We start from the raw sequence: 25,207 nt of genomic DNA, 5'->3' as shown, positions 1-25,207 counted from the left end.
AATAGGAAATTTCACATGTAAGACTAGCATCCTATCTTCAGCTTTCTCTCTGTGACAGAATTTCATTGAAATGTTCCCACCAGTTGGGCCACATCATCAGGGAGGGGATTTCTGTTATCAAGTTCCAAGGGAAGACGCGTTTTAGAACACCTTATATAAACACAATTTCTAAGATGCTTCACACTTTTGCTGTCAGGGTCCTAACAGTTTGGCTCTATCCTCCCATTCCTTTTCTCCAACAGCCTTTGTTCTCTTCTCACTAGGGCTAAGTACAGGCAGTCAAAAAGCCTGAGGCTGAAATCAATTCAATCTTCGCAGCTTAGTCTAAAATGCATAGATTGAACTGATATGCAACATTCACTTTTGATTCCGGAAATGTAGCCACATGCTTGCAGTGGGGGAGTACTAGAGCATGCCTGTCTGCTTGGCTGGAGCAGACAGCCTGGGCAACGGCTAGCGTGCTCAGCCGGAGGGGAGGGGGTGGTGGGGGAGATGCAAAGCATCCAGGGATGCTGGGTGGACTGAGTTAACTTGAATCTAGAGGGGATCTGGAACAAAAATTCAACAAACTGATTTAACTTAAATTAGTTTAACCTAAATCAGATACTATACCCATCCAGGTTTATCTTAAACTGGTCTTGGCCATTTTGAAAATGGTTTATGTACACTAAACTTCTGTTGTGTTACAGATCTGAACTGGTTTTCAATCACTTATACCAGTTTATGTGTAATTTCTGTCTCTAACCTAGGACTGCCCTGTACTCATTCAAGAATTCTGAACACTTTTTTTACATGATGTGGCTTAGCTGCTAACCGATGACATCATGAATACCAGACATTACATCACAGAACTAGAAGGCAGCCAGAAATCACAGACAAATTTACATGGTAAATAAGCAGAAGAAATAAATCAGGATAGTCATAAAATACCAAGTGAATGTGATGTAACTGGGACAAGTATGAACAATGCCTGAAAAGGAAAGTTATGACTCTTCAAGCCTTCAAATGAAAGGAATGACTGATATGGGAACTTTTTAAAAACACACACACATTTGGAAGATTAATTAAGTGGAAAGAAATGTGTTCTAGTAGTTAGAGGAAGGACACCAAGTCAGAACTCCTGTTTTCAGCTTTGTTACTAATTCATCTTGAGCAAGTCACTTAGTTTCTTGGTGCCAAGGTTTACACCCACGTGTAAAAGGAGGATAATGATTTGCTTCATAACAGCCTAGGTGTTTAAACTGCTCACTTAACACCTAAAAAGTTTTGAGATTGGTGGATAAAAGATGAAATATCATTATGATTTACTTAGAATAAGTCTGCCTGTAGTTAAAAAATATTTTAGCAGGTTTGTAGCCATGTTAGATGTGATGAAATGGTACAGGTTAAGCCTGAGATGCTTCACTACAGGTAAAAACTGTGTGGCCAGTGCTACTAGCTCTTCCTGGTCAGGAATATGGAATCAAGGGTATTTACAAAATAGAATTAAAGATAGCAAAGAAACAAATGATAAAATGAATAAATTCAGTCTGTCTGTAGAGACTGAGGAGGAGGGTCAGACACAGAAGGTCACAAGGCCAGGGTTTAACAAATAAATCCAACAGAAACAGCCAATAATCCCCAAGCTTTTGGGGAGGTGGGGTATCTAAAATGATCAAGACACAAATCAAGAAACAATTCCAAGAATGGGCAAGCAGAGAGCTATCACAGCAGATCTCTGACTTAGCATTCATTATGGGGCAAGTGCATGGAATCTGTTATTTGAAGCAAAAACTGATTTGTGCTGGTTCTTTAGATTTGTGCTGCTAATGAAAATAAATAAGCTCTTGAAAGGTGAAGAAAGTATTAAGGGTTCTTCCACTAGTATAAAAAGAACAACAATGTACTATAGGTGATCTCACAACGAAAAGAATCCAGAATCAAAGCCAAAAAAAAGAGGATCAGAGGTGAGCCACCTTGGCTCTGGTGCCAAACTATATACCAGGGTAGTGGGTCAATTGTTCAGCAAAAACAAGTCCTTCGCTATGGGAGGGGATTTCCACAGGCCCTTCTTCTTGTTTTAATGTGCAGAAGTTATTTACAGTAAAATTATGATAAAGGATTTTATATAAAAAAATTGAAAAAACCCTCTAAGGCTACAGTGCAGCCTTCTAGCAACTCTATGAGAAGATCTTCCAAAGCCTTCCCTATCATTTGCTGTCTCTTCCTTCTGAGCAAAAGACAGGTCCATCAACTCTCACCTCTGCTTCTTTAATCAACTCTTAAGCACCTGAAAGAGACCCAAGTAGAATTTTCTAGTCAAACACCTGGCTGTTTTTGGAGGAGCGCCCCTAAATACAGCCACAAGCAAACTTCAGAGCAAATGACAATTCTTACTGGAAAGCAGCTTAGCCAGAGCTCCCATGCTAGCAACAACAGATTAATCTCCTGAGATCAAATGCATAAAACAAGGTTACTTTTTCAAAATAAAAAATATGCATCTTGAATTAGAACTTCGTCGTCGTACTGACTCATAGTGTTTTAAACCCATGTTTAACCATTTAAAGTTGTTGCAATTAAACAAGGTTTGGACCTAAGCCCCAGACTCTCTCCAAGACCAGATTCCACAGGGCAGTCCTGAGATTCTAAGCAACATTGTCGTGAAGAGGGTATGGGCTCTTAGATCTGGGGGAAACAGATAAACACTGAGAGGAACTCAAGAGAACACAAGGCAATGTCTGATCTAGATTGTAACCTTACATGCTAATACATCAGTCAATCACCTAGTTGGTAAGAGGAGTCTAGCCAGGTAGTTTCCAGCAAAGCACTGAAAATAAGACAAATATTCTGGTCGGCCACTTACAACAGTAAGTTGTTTTTACAACAATAAAAAACACATCACTACAACCTGACAAAGAATGAGTTGGAAATTGGGTACCTCCTTGCAAGCTGCTACATAAACCATCACTGTGCCTTCCACAAACTCTGAGCATCTTTCCAAAACACGTTACCAGATGGAGTAACTGAGCATGAAACTCAGCTCAACTCAGCAGCTATGGCAAAGCCAAAAGATAGAAGTTTAAATCCATCTAGAGACATATCTAAGGTCAAAACAGCAGCTAAAATATCTGAACACTACTGTACAGACTAGAGGTTAGGGATAATTCTAATCCTTTGTGATTATACACATGTGAACTATACCCATTTAGAACAAGCATGAGAATTTGGAAATCTACCAGTGCCTCAATCACTATAATAAAATAAATTCTAAACAACTATAAATTTTGGTACTTGATTTTGGGTTTTTTAATCATGGAAAATCAGAGCTCCCCCTGCCCCCTTTGCTCATCAGGACATGGGTCCAGCTGCAGCTGTCATCCCATCCCCCACCACTGTTTTGTGGCACTGAGCAGCCCTGATAGGCCACAGCCCTCTGGCTCTGCTGGTGCCCTGACTCCAAACCAACAGCACCCCAGCCCTGATAGTGCCCTTCACTCAGGAGCCACAGCCCCCCAGCACCCCTCACTCCCAACTCACAATTCCCCTAGCCCTGCTGGTGCCTCTCACTCCCCACCCATAGCTCCCTGCCCCCACCCCAACCTTGCAAAAAGAGGCCTGGGCTGCCACGGCTACAGGGCCAGGGACCTGGGTCCACGGCCCCCTGCCCCACCACCAGCACCTGAGCCCTGGCTGCTGCCCATGGGAGGCGTCATTCTGCAGATCCTGGATCCCCCTCCTGCCCTTCCCCCACAAGCAGCACAGCTGGAGGAGAGCCCATGGTGCGTGGCAGATGCAGGCTGCCCACTGCAGGCTCAGGGCTCCCCACAGGCAGCTCCACAGCCTAATGGATGGGACCTGGCATGGCAGGGCATAGCGGCGTAGGAAAGCTCAGTGCTGCTGCCACAATGGCGAAGCACCACCTGCCCACACAGCAGCAGTGCCCCCATCCTGCACACAAATCTGGGAAGCACATGTCACTATGCCCCTCCCCAACCCAGGGAGCGTGCGCAGTGGCTGGGAGCCAGCCTCCTCACTGCCCCCGGACAAGCTGCCCACGGCTCCATCTCCTTCCTGCCCAGGCCCTGCAGCCACGCATTCTGGCCCTGGGCCCCAAGCCCCACGCTGCCCTGGCTGGACTGTGTTCCCAACTCTCTCCCTCACTATGGGGACCTCAATTCCCCCTTTTTCCATGCTGGGAAGTTTTCTCCATGCTGCCTGGCTGCCATGTACATGTGCTGATCTCAGGATTTCATAATAACCAATGTTATTAGACACTATTTAGTACTTAAGCCTACTTTCTCCTCCTCAGTTTAATTACTTCAAAGTCTTGTCTTTAAACAGTTTCAAATTGATTTTTAAATGTTCCCTCATTTTTAATGTCCTTTTGGAAAGCTAAAAATACTTCTGATTTTGTCAAAACATCCTTCATTTCTGCACTGGCAATTTGAAGGAAAATCAGCACAGTCCTGGGAAGGGTGCTTGGTTAACCTTCTGCTACTGGAGCAATAGAAAGCGCATAGCCCCACTATGGTGATTTTTTTTCCAAGTGTGTCAATGACAGAGCTGTAGACCTTAACTGAGAAGCATGCAAGTGGTCCTTCTTCCTGATGTAGCAATTATTAAAAGCAGGCAATGCATTTTCCCCAGAACCCTGGCTTCATGCTTCTATATTCTTTATAAGAAATAGAGTGAATAATAGGAGAGAAAGGGAGGACCAACAGTAAGGGCCTCACCCTTAGGCTGAACAATTCCTAGCTCCATCCCGGACTTTCTTTGGGGTTTCTGGTAGGTCACTCATGTCTCAGTTCCCCACCTGAAAATGAAGGTAGTGTTTCCCCACCATGATGGGATGTCAGGAGAATAACTACAGACTGTGAAGTACTAGGTTACTGGGATAATTCACAGGTAAGGCATATAAAAGATTTCTTTAAAAAAGAGAGCCAGCAGGTTTCTTTTAGTTTCATCAGTGAAATAAGGAAACTGCATATATTTCATCTGATATTAACAAGTAAATCAATTATCATGTCAGACAAAACTAAAGTGCTCAAAAAAGGATTCTTCCTCAGAAGTTTGTACTCAAATTTTTATAATTAAAAAACTAGTACCCTCTCAGGAGAAAATAAGTTAGCTAATAGCTTAAAAGGAAAAGCTGGTTAAAATATCTTAAATAAACAAAGGCTCATGAACTAAAAAGACCTTGCTAAATAAAGGACCAAGAGGAGAGTGGTGTGTTTGACTTGTATTTCCTTCTGAAACTTCTGTTGCTGCTATTACATTATCTCATGTATGCAGAGCCAGGCTTCCAAGGAAGAAAGGGAATACAAAAAAATCTCTCTCTCATTTGTATTTTCTTTTAGATACTCAGTGTCTTGGCTGTTCTCTTTTGGAATCAAGATGGATTTATAAGTAAAGAAAGTAAAATGATTCTGCTCCCCAAAAATGATTTAGCACTCACTTTTCTAAATGGATGATCTGGGCTAGGCTTTTAAAATCTTGATTTATAAGCTGACAATCAACCAATTCAAAACACGAATGGCTTTCTGTTAATTGGAGGCTTTGGTAGAAGAAAAGCTATGCAACTGTCAGAGTTAGCTTTTGTAAAGATATTTTTTTATTAACCTTATGTGAACCTAAGTACTGTTTAATATGCTGGCTCTATACTGTCTCTATTTTTATTTGAGGGAATAATTGCTGGTTTCAGGATGTTCTTTTTGGCAATGTGGTCTGCATTAATCTGTGTTCACAAAGTATATGAAGTTTAAATGTTGGCTCTTGAATTCCTGGAACCTACACTAAAGTTAGAAAGAATGAGAAAAGCTGCAAGTGTGTGTGGTTTGGGGTGTTTTGTTTTTTTAAAGGAAGTAACAGCTGTTGGTCTCATACTGCATCCGAAGATCTCCAGCAGTGATGCAAATTCACAGGGCATCAATGGTAATACATTGATGGGAAACTTCCCAAAAAATTGTCAGTGTAGATGCAGCTGAAAAAGCATGTGCAATAGTTAATGTAGATTTCATGTAAAGGTTACAAATACTAAGAACTCTGTTCTTCTTCAATCTGAGAGGCGAATTGGCCTAGTATGTGATGTTATTCAAAGAGGTTACCTGTCTCACGTTGTGGCAATGTGTGCTTGAACTGCTTGGTTTAGATTGCAAGAAGTCTGAAAACTTGGTAGACCAGTTTTATAGTAGTCCTAAACCTGCACTTGATATTTCATAACAAACAGCTTTGTTTTACGTATATGTCTCCTAGTCCCTACTCAAATTGTAGTAGAAAGCTACTCCAATCTTTGACATGCAATGCTACTAAAACAGGGCTGTCCAACTTCTAAGCCTGCGGGGGCCGCATACGGTGTGGAAGCATGGAGACTTTTCCCACTGCAGTCCCCACACATGGCTCACCCTCAGCTCCCTGCTGCACTGTCACACTGCCTCAACCCCTGGGATGAAGGCAGGAAAAGGCAGCTGGAAGGGAGTGAGAGGGGGAGTCTGGAGACTGGCTGTAACCAGAGGGGAGCAGCAGCCGCACATTAACCCCTTGCAAGCTGCATGTGGCCCATGAGCTACTAGTTGGACAGCCCTGTTCTAAAACACTTGCTTCTAGAGCTACTCTGTCAAGGCAGCACTGCATTGAGAGATGCAATGTCCACTGCAATGGAGAAAACTACAGACAAGACACTTATTAAACTAACCCACAAACTCTTCAAAACACATAATCCCCTAATATTTTTAACACATTTATTTTAGACTACTTGGTTGAAATGTACTGTTTCTCACCGTAATGTTCTATATTGAACTGGTGAACTCCTTAGGTTCCCCATGTTTTCATTTAGCTCATTAAAGGAAGGCATGAAAAATTTTCTTGGCAGACATAAAAAGGAAACTTCCACTGTCCACTGAGTGTCAGCAACAAAGTTAAAATTACCTTCTTTTGGTCACTTTCATTGCTGTACACCATGCCCTGAAGCAGTGAAAACAGTCAGTCTCAACAGTTTCAGCTGCCCTGAAAACTCACCCAAGGTGTAGAGAAGGACGTCTCTCTCCCCCATACCTCTCTCCTTATCATTGGGGTACCACTGATGCAGCAAAGGCATGCTTTGCATTTCTTCTGCCACTCCTAGGCACTGTGTGTTGGGGATTTGTAATTTCCCACCAGGACTATTATAGTTCAGGGGAACCAATGTTAGCATCAGTAAGAGCACTAGCATAAAAGCAGCACCCCTCCAGCTACTGGCAGAGGACAGGCAGCACTGGTTTTCTCACCACTTTACTGCCTCAGGGCACTTCTGGGATGTCTTTTTCTTACAGCTTCTAACTCTTCTATTTGAGGCAAAGAGAATCATAACCAACTGCTGTTGTATAGAGGTCTATACTCTATAGTGGCTTTTCAGTTCTTATAGAAGAATCACATTTTTCTAGTTCTTTTCCTTTCTTGGATCAGGCAGGCCTGTAGCTGTGGACAGCAAATCTTCACCTGTTCTTACTGCTTTAGAAGGTTGTAGTGCAGCCAGCAGAGCAAAACTCAAAGCAGTTTTTAGCCTCAACAACACTGAGCTCAGGGCAGGGTAGTTTATGCTGCTGAAAAGGAGAGTAATCACACGCATCTCCATGCTGCTAGACTAGATGTGGGCAAAATATGGCCTGCCAACTGATTGGATCCTGTCCATGGGGGCCACCTGCACATTCACGGGATCTGGCCCGTGGCCACAACTTCTGGAAGAGCTGCTTCTGGTGCAGCTGCAACCGCCTGGGTGCTGCTCAGCTCCCCTCACCTCCAGCAGTGGCTCTTCCTCCTGCCCTTGCCCTGCCACGCCACTACAGGTAAGGAGGAAGCTTCAGCCAGGCAGCTTCTACTGCAGCGTGTGGGGCTTTAGCTCCAGATCCCAGCTGCCTTCCACCCACTATGCCCACCTGACATGATGAGCAGCCACTTGTGGGTGGAGTGGGTAGAAGGCAGCCAGGAGCTGGAGCCAAAGCCCCATGTACTAGGGAAGGAGCTGCCTGGCTGAAGCTTCCACCCCACCCAGAGTGGCGCAGCAGGGCCAGGAGCAGGAGGAAGAGCTGCCGCTAGAGGCGAAGGGAGCTGAGCAGCATCCAGGCAGTGCAGCCGCACTGGAAGCAGCCCCACTGGCAAGCTGTGCACACTGGCCAGGGCCTGGCCAGCAGGGGCAGGAGGGAGAGCTGCGTGGGCTGACCTGGGTAGGAGCAGGCGGGGCTCAGCCCCTTTCAGTGTCACAGAGGCAGCCACGGACCATGCCACCCAGATGAGCTCTGCCACATACACCCCCCCCTGCCCCTTCCCTCACCAGCTCCCAGAACCTAGGACCCAGGCAGCCCCCCAACACACATGCACACACATCCCCCTGCCCCACAAGGCAAGTGCATGCAGGGACCAGACTGCAGCTCTGCCCCAGGGCCCTGCACATCCCTGCCTGCAGAACTGGGACTCCACCCCGGCCCCATGCTATCTCCGCCCCATGATCCCGGGATCTCCATGGAGACCAGCCTGGAGTGACCTGGCCTGTGACAACTCATCAAAACTCCCTATGTGGCCCCCAGGCCCAAATAATTGTCCACCCCTGTGCTAGACTGCTTCAAGGACATAAGGTAGATAGCTAGCTTAAAGCTAGCTCAAGTCTCTCTACATGACACCGCAGCCAGTAGCATAGGCATACCTGAAGCTGTTCAAGGTACCTGAAATCCAACTGTACCCATTATACAAAACTGTTATTGAAAGTCAGTAAGAGTTAAAAGACAAAAGATTATATTGGTCCAAACAGCACAGACTCCTAGTCCCATCCAAGGATGGGTCGGAGATAAGTGTCTGGTAAACAGGAGGAGTGCAGAGCAGAAACTTGTTTTTGCATGCTGGACATTAGATATAATTGGTGAAAAAATAAATTAGTAGGTGGGTTATTCCACTCAGCACCCTTGGGGTTCAGAATCTGAAACCATGCTGGAAGGAAGGGGTGGAACGTTACCACCATGGCTGTCATGCCCAGTTTCCTAGGACCATGAGATCTGCCAGAAAACCACTGCATCTCCACTGTTCTGATCCTGAGATACTCTGACCAGACCAGGCCAGAGGGACCCAGATGACATCACTACCTCCAGAAGGATTGGTTAATCCCATTCCTGAATGTTAGGGGTGCACCGATAGAGAATCTGGGTGCCAATACCGACAGCCGATTTTTAAGGAGACATATTGGCTGATACCAATTTGATTTTCAATACAGCTGTGTGCAGCTGGTAAGACAGTTGTGATGGAAGGGGAGGGGCATGGGGGTGCAGATTAACGACCCCTACAGTGAGGAAGTGGGGCAAGGGCTGGGCCTGGCGCTGCCCATCTTGGGCAGGGTGCTGGAGGGAGCTGTGGCTTGTCTAGGGGGCACAGGGCAGAGACAGAAGCTCCTGCTGCTGTGCACATCCTGACAAGGCACATGGGGGCGGGGGGGGGGGGGGGGGGGGGGGGGGCAGCTGCGGGCTGGGGCCACACCGGGTGGGGGCTGGGCTGGGGGTGTGCCTGGGGTGGGCAGGGGAGGCAGCACCAGGAGGGGCTGCACCCACCCCAAATTCACCATAACCCCCACCCAGAGCTGCTGCCACCCACTCCAAGCGCAGCCCCTATGTGCCAAGAAGAGCATGGAGCAGCCCCAGCCTGCAGCTGCAGCCCCCCCCCTCCCCCCCCAGATGAGCCACAGCTGTCCCGTGCCCCACCCTGCCCACCTGGGCAGCATGTGCCCCAGCTCCAGCCCCACTCCCCCCTCACCGCGGGGGGCACTGATCTGCCCCCCACTCTCCCTCCCCTCCCCTTCCACTACAACAGACTTACTAGCTGCATGCAGCTCTCTGAGCTGCTGGGCTGCGCTCCACACTGCCTACAGGCTGCACTGTGGCTGTGCACATGCGTGGGCATTTATCGGCCACATCGGGCTGATTTCTGATACAGCCAATTTTCTTTATATTGGTGCTGATCCAATATTGGACCAATGTATTGGTGCACCTTTAATGAATGCCATCTGGAATGGGACACCTGTTCTTCTTGTGTCTCATCCTCCCTCACATATGCCCTTCCTTCCCTACCTTATAGCTTCTCCAGTATCTCACCGTCTCACCTTAGAGAGTCTGGGGCTAGCTGGCCACGGTGGCTGGCCAAAAAAAGGTGGCTTCTTCTGCCTGGACATGAAGAGCCAGCTGAAAGCAAAACCTTAAACAGCCTGATGCTGGTACAAGTTTGCTAGGTCTTGAAAATCCTGGTAAGAACGTGGGATATTCCCATATTTTTCCAGCAAGGAAACTGCAAGTATGAGTCAGCATCACAAACAGATGAATTTCCTATCATTTCTCTTTTTTTCTCTGCATGTGTGTGTTGTTTTGTCTTCAAGGAAGCCAGATCAGACTCCAACAATAACAGCTACAAAAGCAGATCAACACCATTTCCACTGACTTTCTCCTGCCTCTCTCTCTTTCTCTGTCCCAAAAAGGACACCTATTTGAAGACCATCAAACAAGGTGCTTCTTCCCAATTAAATCTCTCTGCAGCTAAAATAAAAGGAAAAAGGGATGGTATTTGAATGAGAGCCTTAATATTTACAGGTAAAATGTTTTAATGGACTTTCCATCTTTTTCTGTATTTTTAATTAAACTTAAACAGATTTATACATATGACTGTTTGCCATAGAACAAATGTAGACGAGGTCTCTGTATTCCAAATACTGAAACCTGATTAACTGTTTAGTGTCACATGGTGAAAAGATCACGTTAACACTAATGACTCCCACATTAACACAACACACATTGCTTAATGTTCCAATACCATTTGCCCCACAGTCTTACCACGTATGTGTATTTCACCACCAAAGCACTTAAGCACTATGTGGGTTTAGAAATAGTTGAACTGAAAGTTAATGCACTTGTAAGCAAGACATCTGCCTTAACCTACAGTTGTTCTGGTCCACTGAGGAGAAAGAGGAAAAAAAAATACTTTGCAGATGGCTGGAGTACAGGAAGCAAAACATAGATGCAGAATTTACTGTAATCAACAAGTAAAGAGGAACTGATGGGCCACAGGACAGTCAAAGCCGTGGACATGCTGTACTATGACCGTTTCTAGTAAGCCCAGTAAAGTCCTAAGGCGATTTAACTGTAAGAACAGCCTTAGGGCAAAGAGATGTAGTTAGAACAGATTGATGTCCTCGGGGCATGAGAAACCATTCTGCCATGTGCTTCTTCCTGTCATTTTGACAGACCTGCTGAACGACTCCCAAAGCTCTCAACAGCTGTGCTATGGTGTTCAACAGCCAAAAACGCTGAGTTCGAAATTAAGCCTGGCTTTGTAAAATGAAGGCAGCTGCCTGAACTTCTGATAAATCCTGTCATGACTATGGCTACTCTTGGCTCTGGGTCTTCTCTTTTCCCCCACCACTCAGGACAAAATAAAGGGTACCTTGTGGCAGTACAGGAAGAAAAGAGCATGAAAATGTTAAAAGAAAAGAAAAAGAGGAGGAAGAGGTGCAAAAGTAGAATGGAACAGTCCTCAATAATGTTAACACTCAGAGGTATTTGGAAAACCAGACATTCCTGAATTGAAATCTGTGGATTTAAGTAAGGAAGGCTTAATGGCTATAGAAAATTTCTGTTTATAATCCTTGTTCTTAACATGTTTATGTTCACATAGCACAAGTGGCTGGTTTAGGCTTTTTCCAGCCCTGCTGACGTAGGAAATGATGTAAAACATGGTAAGTGATTAAGTTGGGATGTGGGGAAGAGTTCAGATTTATTTTAACTGAGGCGCCTATCACCTTGCAGTAAGGGAGGGGAAGGCTCCCAGTCTCCTGTTGGGAAAGGCTTTGTCCTTGTGTTATCGCCGACAACAATGCAGAGATATTAAAGCCACATCCACTGGTGAGACGGCTGCATCCTTCCTCCTGATTCATGCAAGATCCCCAGGCTGCCGGCACCACTTGGCAGGCTGCAGGGATCATCCGGCCGTGGGCTTTTACCCTTCAGTGCCCCGGGATGTAGACCGCTAGAAAGGCCTCGGCCTTCCCAGCTCGCCCACAGACAGGACCAAACCCCCTGCAGCCAGAGCAGAGCTGGGGTCTTGCTGAACCACAGCAGGCTCTTCCACTTGGGGGGCCACAGCAACCGAACCATCGCCCCTGCCCCACGCAGATGCCTCGAGGTCCCCGCAAGCAGGAAACAGCACATGGCACCGGGCACCCGGCGGCAAGAAGGGACCCCATGGGGCCTGTGCTGACTGAATACATGAGAGCGACCCTCCCTGGGGGCGGAGGAGGGGGGAGGCTGCTGGCGGCATCATGTGGAGGGTGCTGCTGCCAGGTGGGCACAGCACTCTGCCCTGCCGCCCGCACAGGGACAAGTTGTGCCTGACGCCCTCAGCCCCGCGGGGGAAAGGGGCTCCACGGCTGCCCGCGCCAGGACAGCGGGGGGCACCGCAGGGGCAGGTGCCGCGGGAGGGGCAGCACCGGGGTCCTGTCAGTGCCACCCGGGGGCGGGGCCTGGCGGGCCCGGGAAGGGGCGGCGGAGGGGGAGGGGGGAGAAGGAAGCGGATCCCGAGGCCTGGCCCGCGCCCCCCGCCCCAGCCCCGGCCGCGCACCTTCTGCCGGATCTGGCCGGACGTGGAGACCTTGCGGATGAGCTTCTGCGGCGCACCGGGCTCCTGCTCGGGCTCGCTGTCCGACGACTCCTCGGCGGCGGCGGCGACCCCGGCCTGGGGCTGCGAGACGCCCGCCGCCGCCATGCTGCACAGAGACCCCCGGCCGCCGCCGCCAGCGCCCCCTGGCGGCCCGAGCCCGCGCCGCGCCAGAGCCAGCGCCGAGGGGCCCCTCTGTGACGCGCCCCCTGGCGGCAGGCGGCGGGTGCGCCCGCCCCGACGGCTGGAAAAAGCGCCTTGCCCGCTCAGTCGCTGCCCGCGTATTTCCAATGTCTCATAAGCAGGTTGACGTGACATGACACGACACGTGTGCAAGCAGGCGCTGCTTTAGACCGCACTGCCCTAACGGGGTCGGGGGCAGGAGCTGGCTCAGCGGAGGTGCATCAGTGCAAGCGGTCATGCCTCCCAGAAAGCCTTTACTCCCTGAAGCCTGTAATAAGCAGACTGCGGCCCCCTCAGCCCGTGTAGGCACGCCAAGGGAGCACTTGGAGGCATGCATACATGTGAAGGGAGTGCATGCACAGGCTGCGCACCCGGACCTGCGACAGCAACATCACGTGCATGCATGTAGGCACATACAGGGAACAGCCCTGCCCTGGTGTCGAGCAGTGCCCCCCACGCGCTGCCCCCTGGGAGGGTGGGGGGCAGCTCTTCCACGCACCAGGGCTGACCTGGGACACAAGTAGAGGAGTGGGCACAGGACCCCACGGCTCCCACCTGCCATGGAGAAGCCAAGCCAGGCCCACTGCAGCTCCTATCACCCCCTCATCCTGGCAGTGCAGGCAGGAGAGGAACTGGGCTGAAGGTGGGTTTTCTTCCTCCTTTCCCTGGGCTTCCCTCACATGCCCACAGCCAGGCCCAGCCCAGCCCTCTTGCCTCCCTGCAACACCAGGCCTTTGGTTGGGAAGAGGTTGTAAAGAAACCCTGGTGCTGCACCCCCAGTGCCTCAGATAGGGAGCCAGGCAGCATGACTGATGCTACCCCCAAAGCTGGGGAGCCACACACAGGGCACAGCAGGGCTTCACACTGAGGCAAACCAACTCCAGTGGCACCACAGCCTCAGCCAAGTTGCAGCCTGCCTCAAGGTAAAGTGTCTTGCCTTCAGAGCACAAGAAAGAGAATGGAGGAAGGAAAAAAAAGAGCAATGCTGGCCTACAACTTATCTCCCCCCCCCCCCCCCCGCAAGGACCTCTAACATCTGCAGACTGATCTGTGGCTCAAGTCACCTCAAGACCCACTAATGAGGGGTGGAAGAGATCATCCGCAAATCAAGAGACTGCTGCCACCACCGGCATGCTGAAGCAGATGTGTGTGGGGTGAGAAAAGCTAATGTGGGGCTTGGGGAATCCATCGTTCATTGCTGGGAGAAGAGCAGAGTGTCTACCCCAGCTCCCACATCATTCATTTAAACTGACACACAAAATGGAAACTCTTTACTATTGGGTACCATTTCATACAAAAGCTTCAACAGTCTTCACCCTTGTGGTTCAGAGATGTCCACTTACACACACAGAGATGCACCCTCCCAATTATTGTTTAAAACATGCAGTCCTGGAATTGTCAATCTCAAATATCAAAAAAGCATGCCAGGGCTAAAATACTAGGACTGAAGTCTCACACGCTTTTTAAAGTAGTAATATACCTGGGTTTCTTTCTGTTTGTTCTCTTGAGTTTTGTGTTTGAAGCCTTTAAGAAAAGATGAAGGTTTTTCCCCCAACCTCACAGTACTCCAGGAAACTGGAGTTTTAGAAAAATCACCAAATAGCAAGAGACTTGCAAAAAAAAAAAAAATAAAAAAAATCACAAGAATACACAGTAGAGGAGGAATCATTTGAAGGGACATCTTAGAGAAGAACTGTACTAAAGGCTGTATGTAAATAAAAGAAAGTTAAGGGCTTAGGATGATCTGGCTGATAAAATAAGAAATAGGCTCAAAACATTTACTGACAGCTGATCTGGTTGGCTGGGCTGCAATTCCCCATCCCACAGAAGAGTGTATTCTCCCACTGTTACATACACTTTGGTATATATACACATCACAATCCTCCTTAGCTTCTGATAGAAAACTTCTCGCTGTTATCAACCTTCCAGCACCAGCTGGTGGCCAGAAGTTTTAATCTTTTCTTACTGCAATGCAAAGTTACAACGATCTGTGTGAGCACCAATTAAGAAAAGCACTAAGATCTCAGTGCATCCCCACTGAAATTATGTCAACATTTCCAGCTGTCATCTTAGTCCATCGCTTATCTACACAGGACATTGAGGAAAGTTCCAGGCTGTTTTGCTGTGCTCCCTAGCTGAAGTAGTGAAGACTGGCTCAGTGGCTGGCTCACTGACACCTCCCCCCCTCCCCTCCCCCTTGATACACGGATGATCTCTTGCACCCCTTGTTAATGGATCTTGAGGTGACTTAAGAGCCTGATCCTCAAGCCACAGATCAGTCTGCAGAAGTTGGAGATCTTTTCCTAGGGTGGGGATAGGCTATAGGCCAGGATTGCTCTCCTTCTTGTGCTCTGTGGGCAAGATGCTTTACCTTGAGGCCAGCTGCAACTTGACTGAGGCTGTGGTGCCACTGGAGTTGGTTTGCCTCAGCCCTGCTGGGGTCTGGGGCCAGGGAGGGGAGTTAAGCTTCTCTTCTCCCAAGTACTAAGCTGACCTGCCCTGCTTACTTAGTGCTGGCTGCAAGTGTGAACAAATCCCAGAGGTACCTGGAAGCAGGAAGAGGAAGTGATGAGCAACCCTTCAGAGTTGTTGTGAGTCTGGACTGTAAATTTGAGATCTTGGGGGCAGCAGGAAGAGGAAGTGGACATACAGCTCATGCTGGCTGTGCCCCAGAGAGCTGTGCTCTACCACCCCCTGGCTTCTGGCTTGAACGACTGCAGGCATCAGGCTGCATTTATGGAATCAAAAGTGGATGACTGTTCATTTGCTTATTGGTTCAATCTTTGTAGCTTAGACTAACCTGCAATGACCAAATCGATATAGCCCCAGGCTTTTTGACTGTCTGTACTTAGCCAGAATGACTAAGAGAAAGCTGCTGCCCCAGGAAAAGTCTGGCTTTGCAACTTGGATAAGTAAGTGACTCTGGGGGAAGCCTATCAATTGAGATCACCAGGACACAGTTAACGGACCCCTTCCTCTCAAATTTGTTTCCCCTGCTGGGTCAAAACATCAAATGCTCTTCTTCAGGGTAGGATGAAAAGTTTAGCCTTTTCCCTTAAGCAAGTGGGGTATTTGCCCCATCTGCAGTACAGGCAGTCCTCGGACTTAATGACACAATTGGTTCCTGAAAACAGCATCTTAAATCGAAACATTGTAACTTGTAATTGATTTTCCTATAGGAAACAATGTTATAAATGGGGGATTGGTTCCTGAACCAAGGCCTGATACCCTGTTTTCACCAAAAATAACCCAGAATTTTGTACTCAATCAATTATAGATGAGTAATATAGCTACATTAATGTATTTATATTGTAAATAGCAATCATATTGATTTGGAAGGACTTCTTTGAGGTGACTTTGCTGGACTTTTTGAAGGGCTCTTGGCTGGATTCTTCTCAGGAGTCTTGGCTACAGGTTTTTCTGGAGTCTTGGCTGCTTTCTTAAAGAAAGTGCCCAAGCAAGTTTGGACAGATATTCTCCATGGGGATGGGTGACACAGCAATTTGTTCGCTGGCATGGCGTCACATCAGATCAAGCGTTGTAAAGTCGAAATTGACGTCAGAAAGTTGAAACAGGATGTCAATTTATGACTGCCTGTATAGATAAGACTGAGTCATGAAAGAACAAAGTTAATGAATCCTTTAAGAAATTCCAGTGCTAAGAAGCATACATTTGCTTGACTGTCCAATAAACTGCCATTGCAGGTTTCTGTAAGGAGCTTTTATGCCCCACCTGTACGCACCATAGCATTTTATGAGCCCCTACAGCTGCAGTGTGGTCATGTCTACAGGATGGTCAAGACAAAGGCCATAAACAATTTCGCTTTTGCATTACAATAGGTTAGGCCCTTAGTGAGAATGGCATCCATTGTAGTAGGTGCTGTGCCAACAGAAAAAGCAAGAATCCCTGCCCTGAGAACTTGAAGTGACTTGCCAAAATCCATGTAAGAAAGCAATGGCAAAGCCAGGACACAGCCCTTTGATTCCCAGTCCAGTGCCTTAGGCCTGTTTATCCCATTGCCTGTACAGGTTAAAATGAGTTAAAACAGTTAATTTCAGGCAGGGGCATGGTTATTTGGTTTCTCCCTTTTGAATTTGGTTTGTCCTATTGGTTCAAAGCATGAAAATACCATTCCTCAGGATAAAATGAAGGGCTCATCATTTCAACGTTTTGTCTTTGATAAGACAAAATGAGAATAGATCAATGACATCTTCACACTGTAGTAAAAGAACCATCGATTTCAACCATTAAACTCTGCCCTTAGAATTTAACTGAATGCTTTCTCACATTCATTAAAAAGTGACCTGAGGCCAGGCACTTGTGCCCAAGAGGTTATCTATCATCTCTCCCAACTGTACAGTATGGCCAATAAAAAACACTGTATTACTAAATAAACCTAGCTTCTCTCATAGTCTCTAGATCAGTGGTTCTCAAATTTTTTTTTTCCATGGACCACTTGGAAATTGCTGAGGATCTCAGCAGACCACTTAAACTGTTTTTTGTTCTACAAATCAAAGCACACAACTCATATTTTAATATCAGTAGTCTTACCTTACAAGTACAGGTATTCTTGATTGTTCCGCAACCTTTCTGTGGACCACCTGAATGGAACTTGTGGACTAGTGGTGGTCCATGGACCACAGTTTGAGAACCTCTGCTCTAGATCATCATGGCTACAACACTTATTCATAGATTGACAGTTGCATTCATAGATATTAGGGGCTGGAAAGGACCTCATGAGATCATCAGGTCCAACCCCTTTGCACTTCTACCTATTCATTATAATAAAGCAGGTCTTTTCTCCTAAAACAGGGTGGGTATTCAACACTCAGACTGCAGACCCATGTCATCTGGCCCACAAGGCTCCCAATGGGTCCAAAAAATTTAGTGGCGGGGAAGCTATTTTTCACTTTAAAAAAAAACAAACAACTTTTCTGAATCAGCCTTTCCACACATCATACTTCATATCTGTGCTATCAGATTTAGACAAACCACCAATGAAGCACCCACCCCCCAGTAGCCAGAAAAAGAAAACCTGCATATATAAGATATGGATGTCTGGTTTATAGCAATAATTAAGGAGTCCAGTGTTTCATTTAGGACTTATGCTGTGAAGGAGATGAACTGAGGAAGGAGGAACACAATTGATCACAACAGTAAGACTGGTAATTTAAATCCTTTCAGCATTATGTGGCTCTTTAAACACTTTATAGCATACATGAAACTGCCTACTTGGAACAAATGTGCCGTAAGTATCAAAATTTAAATCTGTGTTCTACAGAGCGAAAGGACTTGGATCTTGGTCTATAAACAGAACCTTAGCAGATCAAAAGACAAGGGTCAGAAAATTGGTTTACTCTGTTGCAGTCTTAACCATGTCACTGTCAGTCTAATGCTCTGATTTTTTAGATAATGTAATGTCAGAATAAAAGAAGAAAAGAAAGAAAGATAAAGGCAAATGACTCAAACCAAAGATCTCTTTATTACTAACAAAGGTCAGCATCTTTTGGTTAAAGGTCAGGAGAACAGGAAGTCCAGCCTACCTTGCTGAGCAATAATGAGCAGATTAAACAAACAGAATTTTCTTCCCTATATAGAAGCACAAGGAAAGGGTTTGAAACTTCTAATACTAAGTGAAATGCTGAATATCATACAAGGGTTTTCTAGGCCAAGTTGAGAAAACGGGTATAATTTTTATAACTTTTTTGTGCATGTCCTTTCCTGCCCCTCTCATTCAGTGCTGTGAATTCTTATTTTGTTCTATGCACTTTCAGGGTGTTGTCATCACAGGTGATTTGGTGAGGAAAGTCGAAAGCTGAGGGCATCTTGCAGGCCAGAGGTACAAAATGCTTTATTTTCCCATAGCCAGCAATATTTGCGGGCAAAATATATATGTGGAAAGCTTCATACCTAAACTCATGGTGGAAATAAGATTGGTGAAAAAAATCTCAAATACATCACATAATTTTTCCCCAAGACTATCTTATATCTGGATACCAGGCCATCTATGTAAGTGAGGCTTAATTAACCATGGATCCACTAAGTCTGGTCACAGGGTTGTTCTTTTGAATGATAAAAATTGGTACAATATCTTTCTAGAACTCTTCACACAATCAGTCTCCAAAATCTATGCTGAAACTAGCAGGGGGGGGTTACAGCTACCAGTGAACACGAGGAAGAGGCTACCAACATCTCTTAGTAGAAAAAACACATACTTAGAATAATATAAATTGAACACATCTCCATTTGACTTAAATTTAATATGAAAAGTACAGCTGCAACAAAAATCAAGTGTTGTCTTGTGTTGTAATGTAGTATTACAGGAGTGTACTAATGTGGCTTACATAACACTTTTTTATTGGCTCATATCACTAATCAACCAGAAAGTGGTAGCAGAGCACTTAAATAGTCTTGTCTTACCTCCAAAGGCGTGAATTCAAATCTCATCCTGGACTTGTACTGAAGAATGCCCACAGCTGACTCAGCTATAAATGGGTACCGGGTCATACAGAGTGGGGAGTCAAAGGCGCTGGAAGTGATGTTACAGAAATTGGTATGCTTTAACTGTGCTAGCCAAATGGGCTAGTAGGCTTGCATTGGCTGCAGAAACTGGTAGGTCGTCATTATGCTAGCTCCATGGGCCATTTGACCTGGTCAGACATTTGCCCTTTTTTTTTTTGGCATCTTAGCTGAAGCACAGAAACCAACATTTCTGCTTGAGATAGATAGTTCTCTTGGATGCTGTGAGCAATGGATTGGCATGGCTGGATCGTCATTTAACCCATCATGTTAGACCTGAAACCCTACAGAAAGCTGCTTAGGAAAGGCTTTGGACCTACTATGATAAAATGCAGCTGGGAACTTGGTGAAATTAATAAGAGAGATGACAATAAAGCTGCTCAAGAAACAACAACAAGACACAGGGGGAGCATTTCCATAGAAACCAAACCCAGAAAGAGGGCAAGATTGACATTATAAAAGCCTGTGCAGGTTACTTAGAGAAGGATTGGCTTGCCGCCTTGTCTCAGCAAGTTTTTTGGTGCAGAATACTACACACTGATGAGGAAATGGAATTCCATACAACAGCTTTGTTTCCACTTTCAGTGCCAAAGGTCCTTTTGCTGTCAGTTGAACCAAGCCGCAGATCACAAGCTGTATAATTAAATCTTCCCATGCATACAGTGGGCAGTATAGATTCTTACCAGTGAACTGAGGACTCAGAATCAGTGGCTCCTTGATCCAAAGTGAGGCCGGGAAAAAACTTGACAGCAGACACACTGTTGATCAAGGTTTTAACATTTTGTGACAGCACCCAACCAATTTATTTGGTAGCGTTATGAACAGGTGAGAGTAATGTGTCTTGCTACTTCTCTACTAGCTGGACCACAGAAAGGTTTGAGTCTGCTATATCTTTTAGCTAATGGAGCTACCACTCTGGCAATAGAGGCTCATGGTGTTAGATCTACAGATCCCAAGTTGGAGCCCTATTGCTAACAACCTATCCATGGATGTTGCATTATAGTGTCAAGAACTGACAGTTTAATATATCTAAAAGCTATGGCCTAATGCATTCGTAACTAATGCCAGACCCCATAGCTCCTCTGGTGGCTGGTTCTTCCAGTCACTCATTTGCCTTTTCTTCATCTTCAGCTCCGTCCTCAGCTGCATCATCCACCTGTTGATCAACAAACTCCTCGAATACTAGTTCTGTATCCGGGTCACTGAAATGAAGGAAAAATAGGCCCCTTTAAGCCTGCACAAACCCTTTGAATATAGCACAGCTTTACGCTGGGAACCTTTGCTCCTTGCTTTTCTTCTCCAGTTTTACATGCTGCCTTGAGTCTCTATTAACGTTTCCTTTGGTATCTACCTAGCACTGGACAGCTGGAGGATAGGGGGAGTGCCAAGCAATGAAGAGCCTTACCTGACCATTAGGATCTCATGGACACTGGCAGCTGCTGCTGCCACTGGCACCATCACACAGGCTCCCTGGACCCCAGCTGTTGCTGCTACTGCTGTGCAGGCTCCCCAGAGGCCATTCAGCACTGGAGTTAGTGCCCCGCTTATCCTGTCCCAGCTATGCTACTGGGCTTTGGGTCAGGTCCCTTCAGAACCATCACCTGGTTGAGTCAGCTGAGGTGGCACCAATCAGCTGCTTTCCACACCCATCTGGACAACAGCTGTTACAGTTTGCTACATTTTGTGTCATAGCCACTCCAGCAGAATATCTACCATCTGTAGCTAGATAAACTGCAGCCTTGAAAGGTGTTTGTTAAATAGAATTAGGAACCTGTCACATCATGCTCTTGCTATTTTAAGAGCTTCCAGACAGATCTTCTGGGGAGTACAAGAGATCCAATGGATAAAATGACCAGTGTGACATCATTTAAAAACATCTTACCTCTCCTTCCCTGTAATTATCAGCATGCAGTAAAGGCAGGGAAAAAAAGACACACAAGGTGGTTAGAATGGTGACTGTTCACACTCCAGAGCTAAATAGGGGGATCACTTATAAAATGAGAAGAGAAAAATATGTTGGGTGGTGTTTTCTTGAGCAGCCCAGAAAAGTCTTGCATTGCTAATTATTCCAGTGCACATGTATGGGGAGGGGGCCCTGAAGCAGCAAAACACAGGTCTTTTTAGTGGAAAAATGCTCTGGCAGCATAGCCCAAACATCAAAGGGGCTGAAGAGCAAAGACAGACCTTCCTACTTTGGCTTGCTAGAAACAACTGGTGTGAAAGGTGTCTGCCCACAGTACCAAACAGAGACAGCAGTGCTTATGGGACATGATGTTCCTTTTAACTGGTCTGTCACTGTGTTTTAAGTAATCAGCCTGATTGGAAGAGGAGGCCATTAATAAGCTTTAAGGAAATGAAACAGAACAAGGGGAAAAAAAAAAGTACTAGACATAGTATATGGGATTTCAGCCCTTATATTGCAGCTCTGATATTATAGAAAGCAGAGCTCACAATGCTACACTCACTTAAAAACTTATGCTTAATCCTTTATAACTAGTTCCAGGTGTTTACAGGAATGGATCTTTACTAATCCTATCCTAGTGAAGCAGTACTTGCTGCCACTCACTTTGATGAGGCTATGAATCTATAATTTGGTTTTCTGGGACATACCTCAGGAAAGCAGCGATTAAGTAGTGTGTATTGTGTTGTGGCTATAGAGAAAGGTTGCTGAGAGGTTGCTGGCTGCTGCTTTGATGGTCACTTCTGTTCACCCAGTAACAGCTGCTCATCTATTTCTCATGAGCCTAGCTCCAATGAGTATAGCTTTTAAATAAATGAAGCTACCCTGTCTCTTCTAGGAGAGGTCAGTAATCCCAAGTGCTTCAGTGACCAGGGCCACAGGGCAGGTGGCGCAGGGAGGGGGACCATCGTGATATCTACAAGTGCTTAATTAAATCAGTTTCACAATTTGGGCTGGGAGAAAATAGGCAGTTTCATTTAGGTTTATATTCATTGTTAATTAAACACTGACTTGTAACACAGGCAAGTGCTGGAAACTATGACATAGTATAAACCCATGACACAGCACATGCCAGTAAGATTACACTCAACATTGCACGTAAACTATAATTTCAACTTAAAAACAGCTGCTTGTTTTTGTTTCCCATTGACCCATTAAACTGAAGGCCAACAATAGTCTTTCAGATTCCTGTCCTTTTCTCTTTCTCCTGCCATTTATTTATAGCTATGATGTAGCTAAAGTTCTCTGGAGCCTGAATATGGCTAGACATTTTCTTGAATGAAAAGTCACAGGAATGGGGGGGAGGAGGGAGGGAGTGCTGTGGGTTAGGAGCTAAGGGCCATGCTGAGGAAGAGTTTGGGAAACACAGGGCTAAGGCATTGATTGGTAGAGATGTCTCTTTCTGTTGGAGGTGAGCAAGAGAAAAGTATCAGAGGAGAAGAAAGGGGTCACAGGTTGTAGCTGTGTTGGTCTAAAGGCAAAAGCAGTCAGAACTCTTGTGGTAGAGGCAATATCTTTTATTAGACCAACTAGAGAGTTGCAAAAAAATTAAAAAGTTTTCACAACTGGGAACATGGCTCTAAGAAAACAACTTGGATGAGGGAGTGAAATGTACTCTGTCCAAGTTTGCAGATGACACAAAGCTATGGGGAGAAGTGGACACGCCGGAGGGCAAGGAACAGCTGCAAGCAGACCTGGACAGGCTGGACAAGTGGGCAGAAAACAACAGAATGCAGTTCAACAAGGAGAAATGCAAAGTGCTGCACCTAGGGAGGAAAAATGTCCAGCACACCTACAGCCTAGGGAATGACCTGCTGGGTGGCACAGAAGTGGAAAGGGATGAACATGAGTTGGCAGTGTGACGAAGCCATCAGAAAAGCCAATGGCACTTTATCGTACATCAGCAGATGCATGACGAATAGATTCAAGGAGGTGATACTTCCCCTCTATCGGGCGCTGGTCAGACCACAGTTGGAATACTGCGTGCAATTCTGAGCGCCGCACTTCAAGAGGGATGCGGATAACCTGGAGAGGGTCCAGAGAAGGGCCACATGTATGGTTAAGGGCCTGCAGACCAAGTCCTACGAGGAGAGACTAGAGAAACTGGACCTTTTCAGCCTCCGCAAGAGAAGGTTGAGAGGTGACCTTGTGGCTGCCTATAAGTTCATCATGGGGGCACAGAAGGGAATTGGTGAGGTTTTATTCACCAAGGTGCCCCTGTGGGTTACAAGAAATAATGGCCACAAGCTAGCAGAGAGCAGATTTAGACTGGACATTAGGAAGAACTTCTTCACAGTTCGAGTGGCCAAGGTCTGGAACGGGCTCCCAAGGGAGGTGGTGCTCTCCCCTACCCTGGGGGTATTCAAGGGGAGGTTAGATAAGCATCTAGCTGGGGTCATCTAAACCCAGCACTCTTTCCTGCCTATGCAGGGGGTCGGACTCGATGATCTATTGAGGTCCCTTCCGACCTTAACATCTATGAATCTATGAAAAGTAATGATTAGAAAGCGACTTGAACTATATGGACAGATGCTAGCTTGCTTTATTTCTGCTGCAGTCAGAAGAACAAGGCTTTATACATTTTTGTCAATAACACAACAGCAAAGACCTGGCTGCAACATCTCCAAACTGAAACAACCTGTAATAGAGGTGGTGCTCTCCCCTACCCTGGGGGTCTTCAAGAGGAGGTTAGATGAGTATCTAGCTGGGGTCATCTAGACCCAGCACTCTTTCCTGCTTATGCAGGGGGTCGGACTCGATGATCTATTGAGGTCCCTTCCGACCCTAACATCTATGAATCTATGATCCTGAATTTAGCTAACTGCTCTGATCAAAAAAAGCTTACACTGCCAACACATGTGCAACACAAACAACAGCATATGAGAACCCTAGGTAGTGAGGCTATAAGTCAGGAGTGGGCAATTATTTGGGTTTGCAGGCCACATAGGGAGTTTTGGTGAGCTGTCGCAGGCCAGGTCAGCACACCCTGCCCCTCTCCCTCCCTCATCACGTAACAGCTCACCAAAACTCTAAGTGACTCTGCTCCATGCCCAGCTGGGCAGCTGGGATGGGGTCATGGGCAGACAGGGAGCAGCATCTGGGAGCAGGTCAGGCGGGACAGGTGGGTAGGGCTGGGAGCATGGGGTGATCCAAGGGGCTGAGGCCCGGGGCAGAGCTGTGATCTGCAGCCCACATGCCCCTGTGACAGGCACCAGTTCTGTGGGCAGGGGCATGTGGGGAGTTGATTGTGGCTCTGCTCTGGGCCCTGGCCCCATGCTGTCATCACTCATGGAGACCAGTTCAGACGTGCGTGGGCAAGGAGTGCAGGCAGCTGTATGGGATGAGGCCATGGGTGGCCAGGGAGCTGTGTCTGGGGCTGGGATCTTGGGGTGGTGACATTGTAGGTTTCCCTGGGAAGAGCTGCAATCCACTCTCCACATACCCCTGACTATAGAACCCATGCCCAATACAGAGCTATGCGGGCAGCAGATTGCGGCTCTGCCCCAGATCCTGGCTCTGTGCTGTCACCACCTCACAGTCCCACCCTAAAGGTCCCAGTTTTGCCCATCTGTCTTGCTCCTGAACACTGCTCCCCACCCACCTGCAGCCACCTCCCAGCCCCCCAGCCACACACCCTGCCCATATGGGTTCCACCTCAAGTGGTGGGCTGGGGTGCCTAGGCAGTGGGGCTGGGTTCAGTGGTGGCTGGAAGGAGCTGCCACTGCTAGGAAGCGAGTCCAGCTGCCATGCCATCCCAGCTCTGCTGCACACTTGGGACTGAGGGACCCACTGCAGACCAGACAAAATCCCTTTGTGGGCTGGATCTAGCCTGCAAACCATATTTTGCCCACTCCTGCTATAAATCAATTTTAGAAAGGAAAGGTAATCATCAGGTTCTTTCCACCCCCCCAA

The 25,207-nt window shown here is 46.7% G+C and overlaps 2 protein-coding genes across 7 annotated transcripts in view; both read right to left on the bottom strand.

Moving 5' to 3' along the window:
- DGKD (diacylglycerol kinase delta) overlaps positions 1-12,754 on the bottom strand; it is an 81,567-nt gene extending 68,813 nt beyond the window's left edge. For 3 of the 5 annotated variants that reach the window (XM_014598979.3, XM_019486105.2, XM_059730881.1), the window contains exon 1: positions 12,598-12,752. In XM_014598979.3, the coding sequence (XP_014454465.2) occupies positions 12,598-12,741 (144 nt within the window). In that variant the 5' untranslated portion in view covers positions 12,742-12,752. Of the gene's footprint in view, positions 1-12,597 lie in introns of all 5 variants that reach the window. The other 2 variants (XR_009463431.1, XM_059730882.1) reach the window with 2 other exon arrangements.
- A 5,525-nt stretch (positions 12,755-18,279) lies between these two features.
- SAG (S-antigen visual arrestin) overlaps positions 18,280-25,207 on the bottom strand; it is a 35,345-nt gene continuing 28,417 nt past the window's right edge. For both annotated transcript variants that reach the window (XM_059730880.1, XM_059730879.1), the window contains one exon: positions 18,280-20,537. In XM_059730880.1, coding sequence (XP_059586863.1) covers positions 20,518-20,537 — 20 coding nt within the window. In that variant the 3' untranslated portion in view covers positions 18,280-20,517. The remainder of the gene's footprint in view (positions 20,538-25,207) is intronic.

Source organism: Alligator mississippiensis, chromosome 7 (assembly GCF_030867095.1).
Source record: "Alligator mississippiensis isolate rAllMis1 chromosome 7, rAllMis1, whole genome shotgun sequence".
NCBI lineage: Eukaryota > Metazoa > Chordata > Crocodylia > Alligatoridae > Alligator > Alligator mississippiensis.
This window is presented reverse-complemented; position numbering and strand designations above follow the sequence as displayed.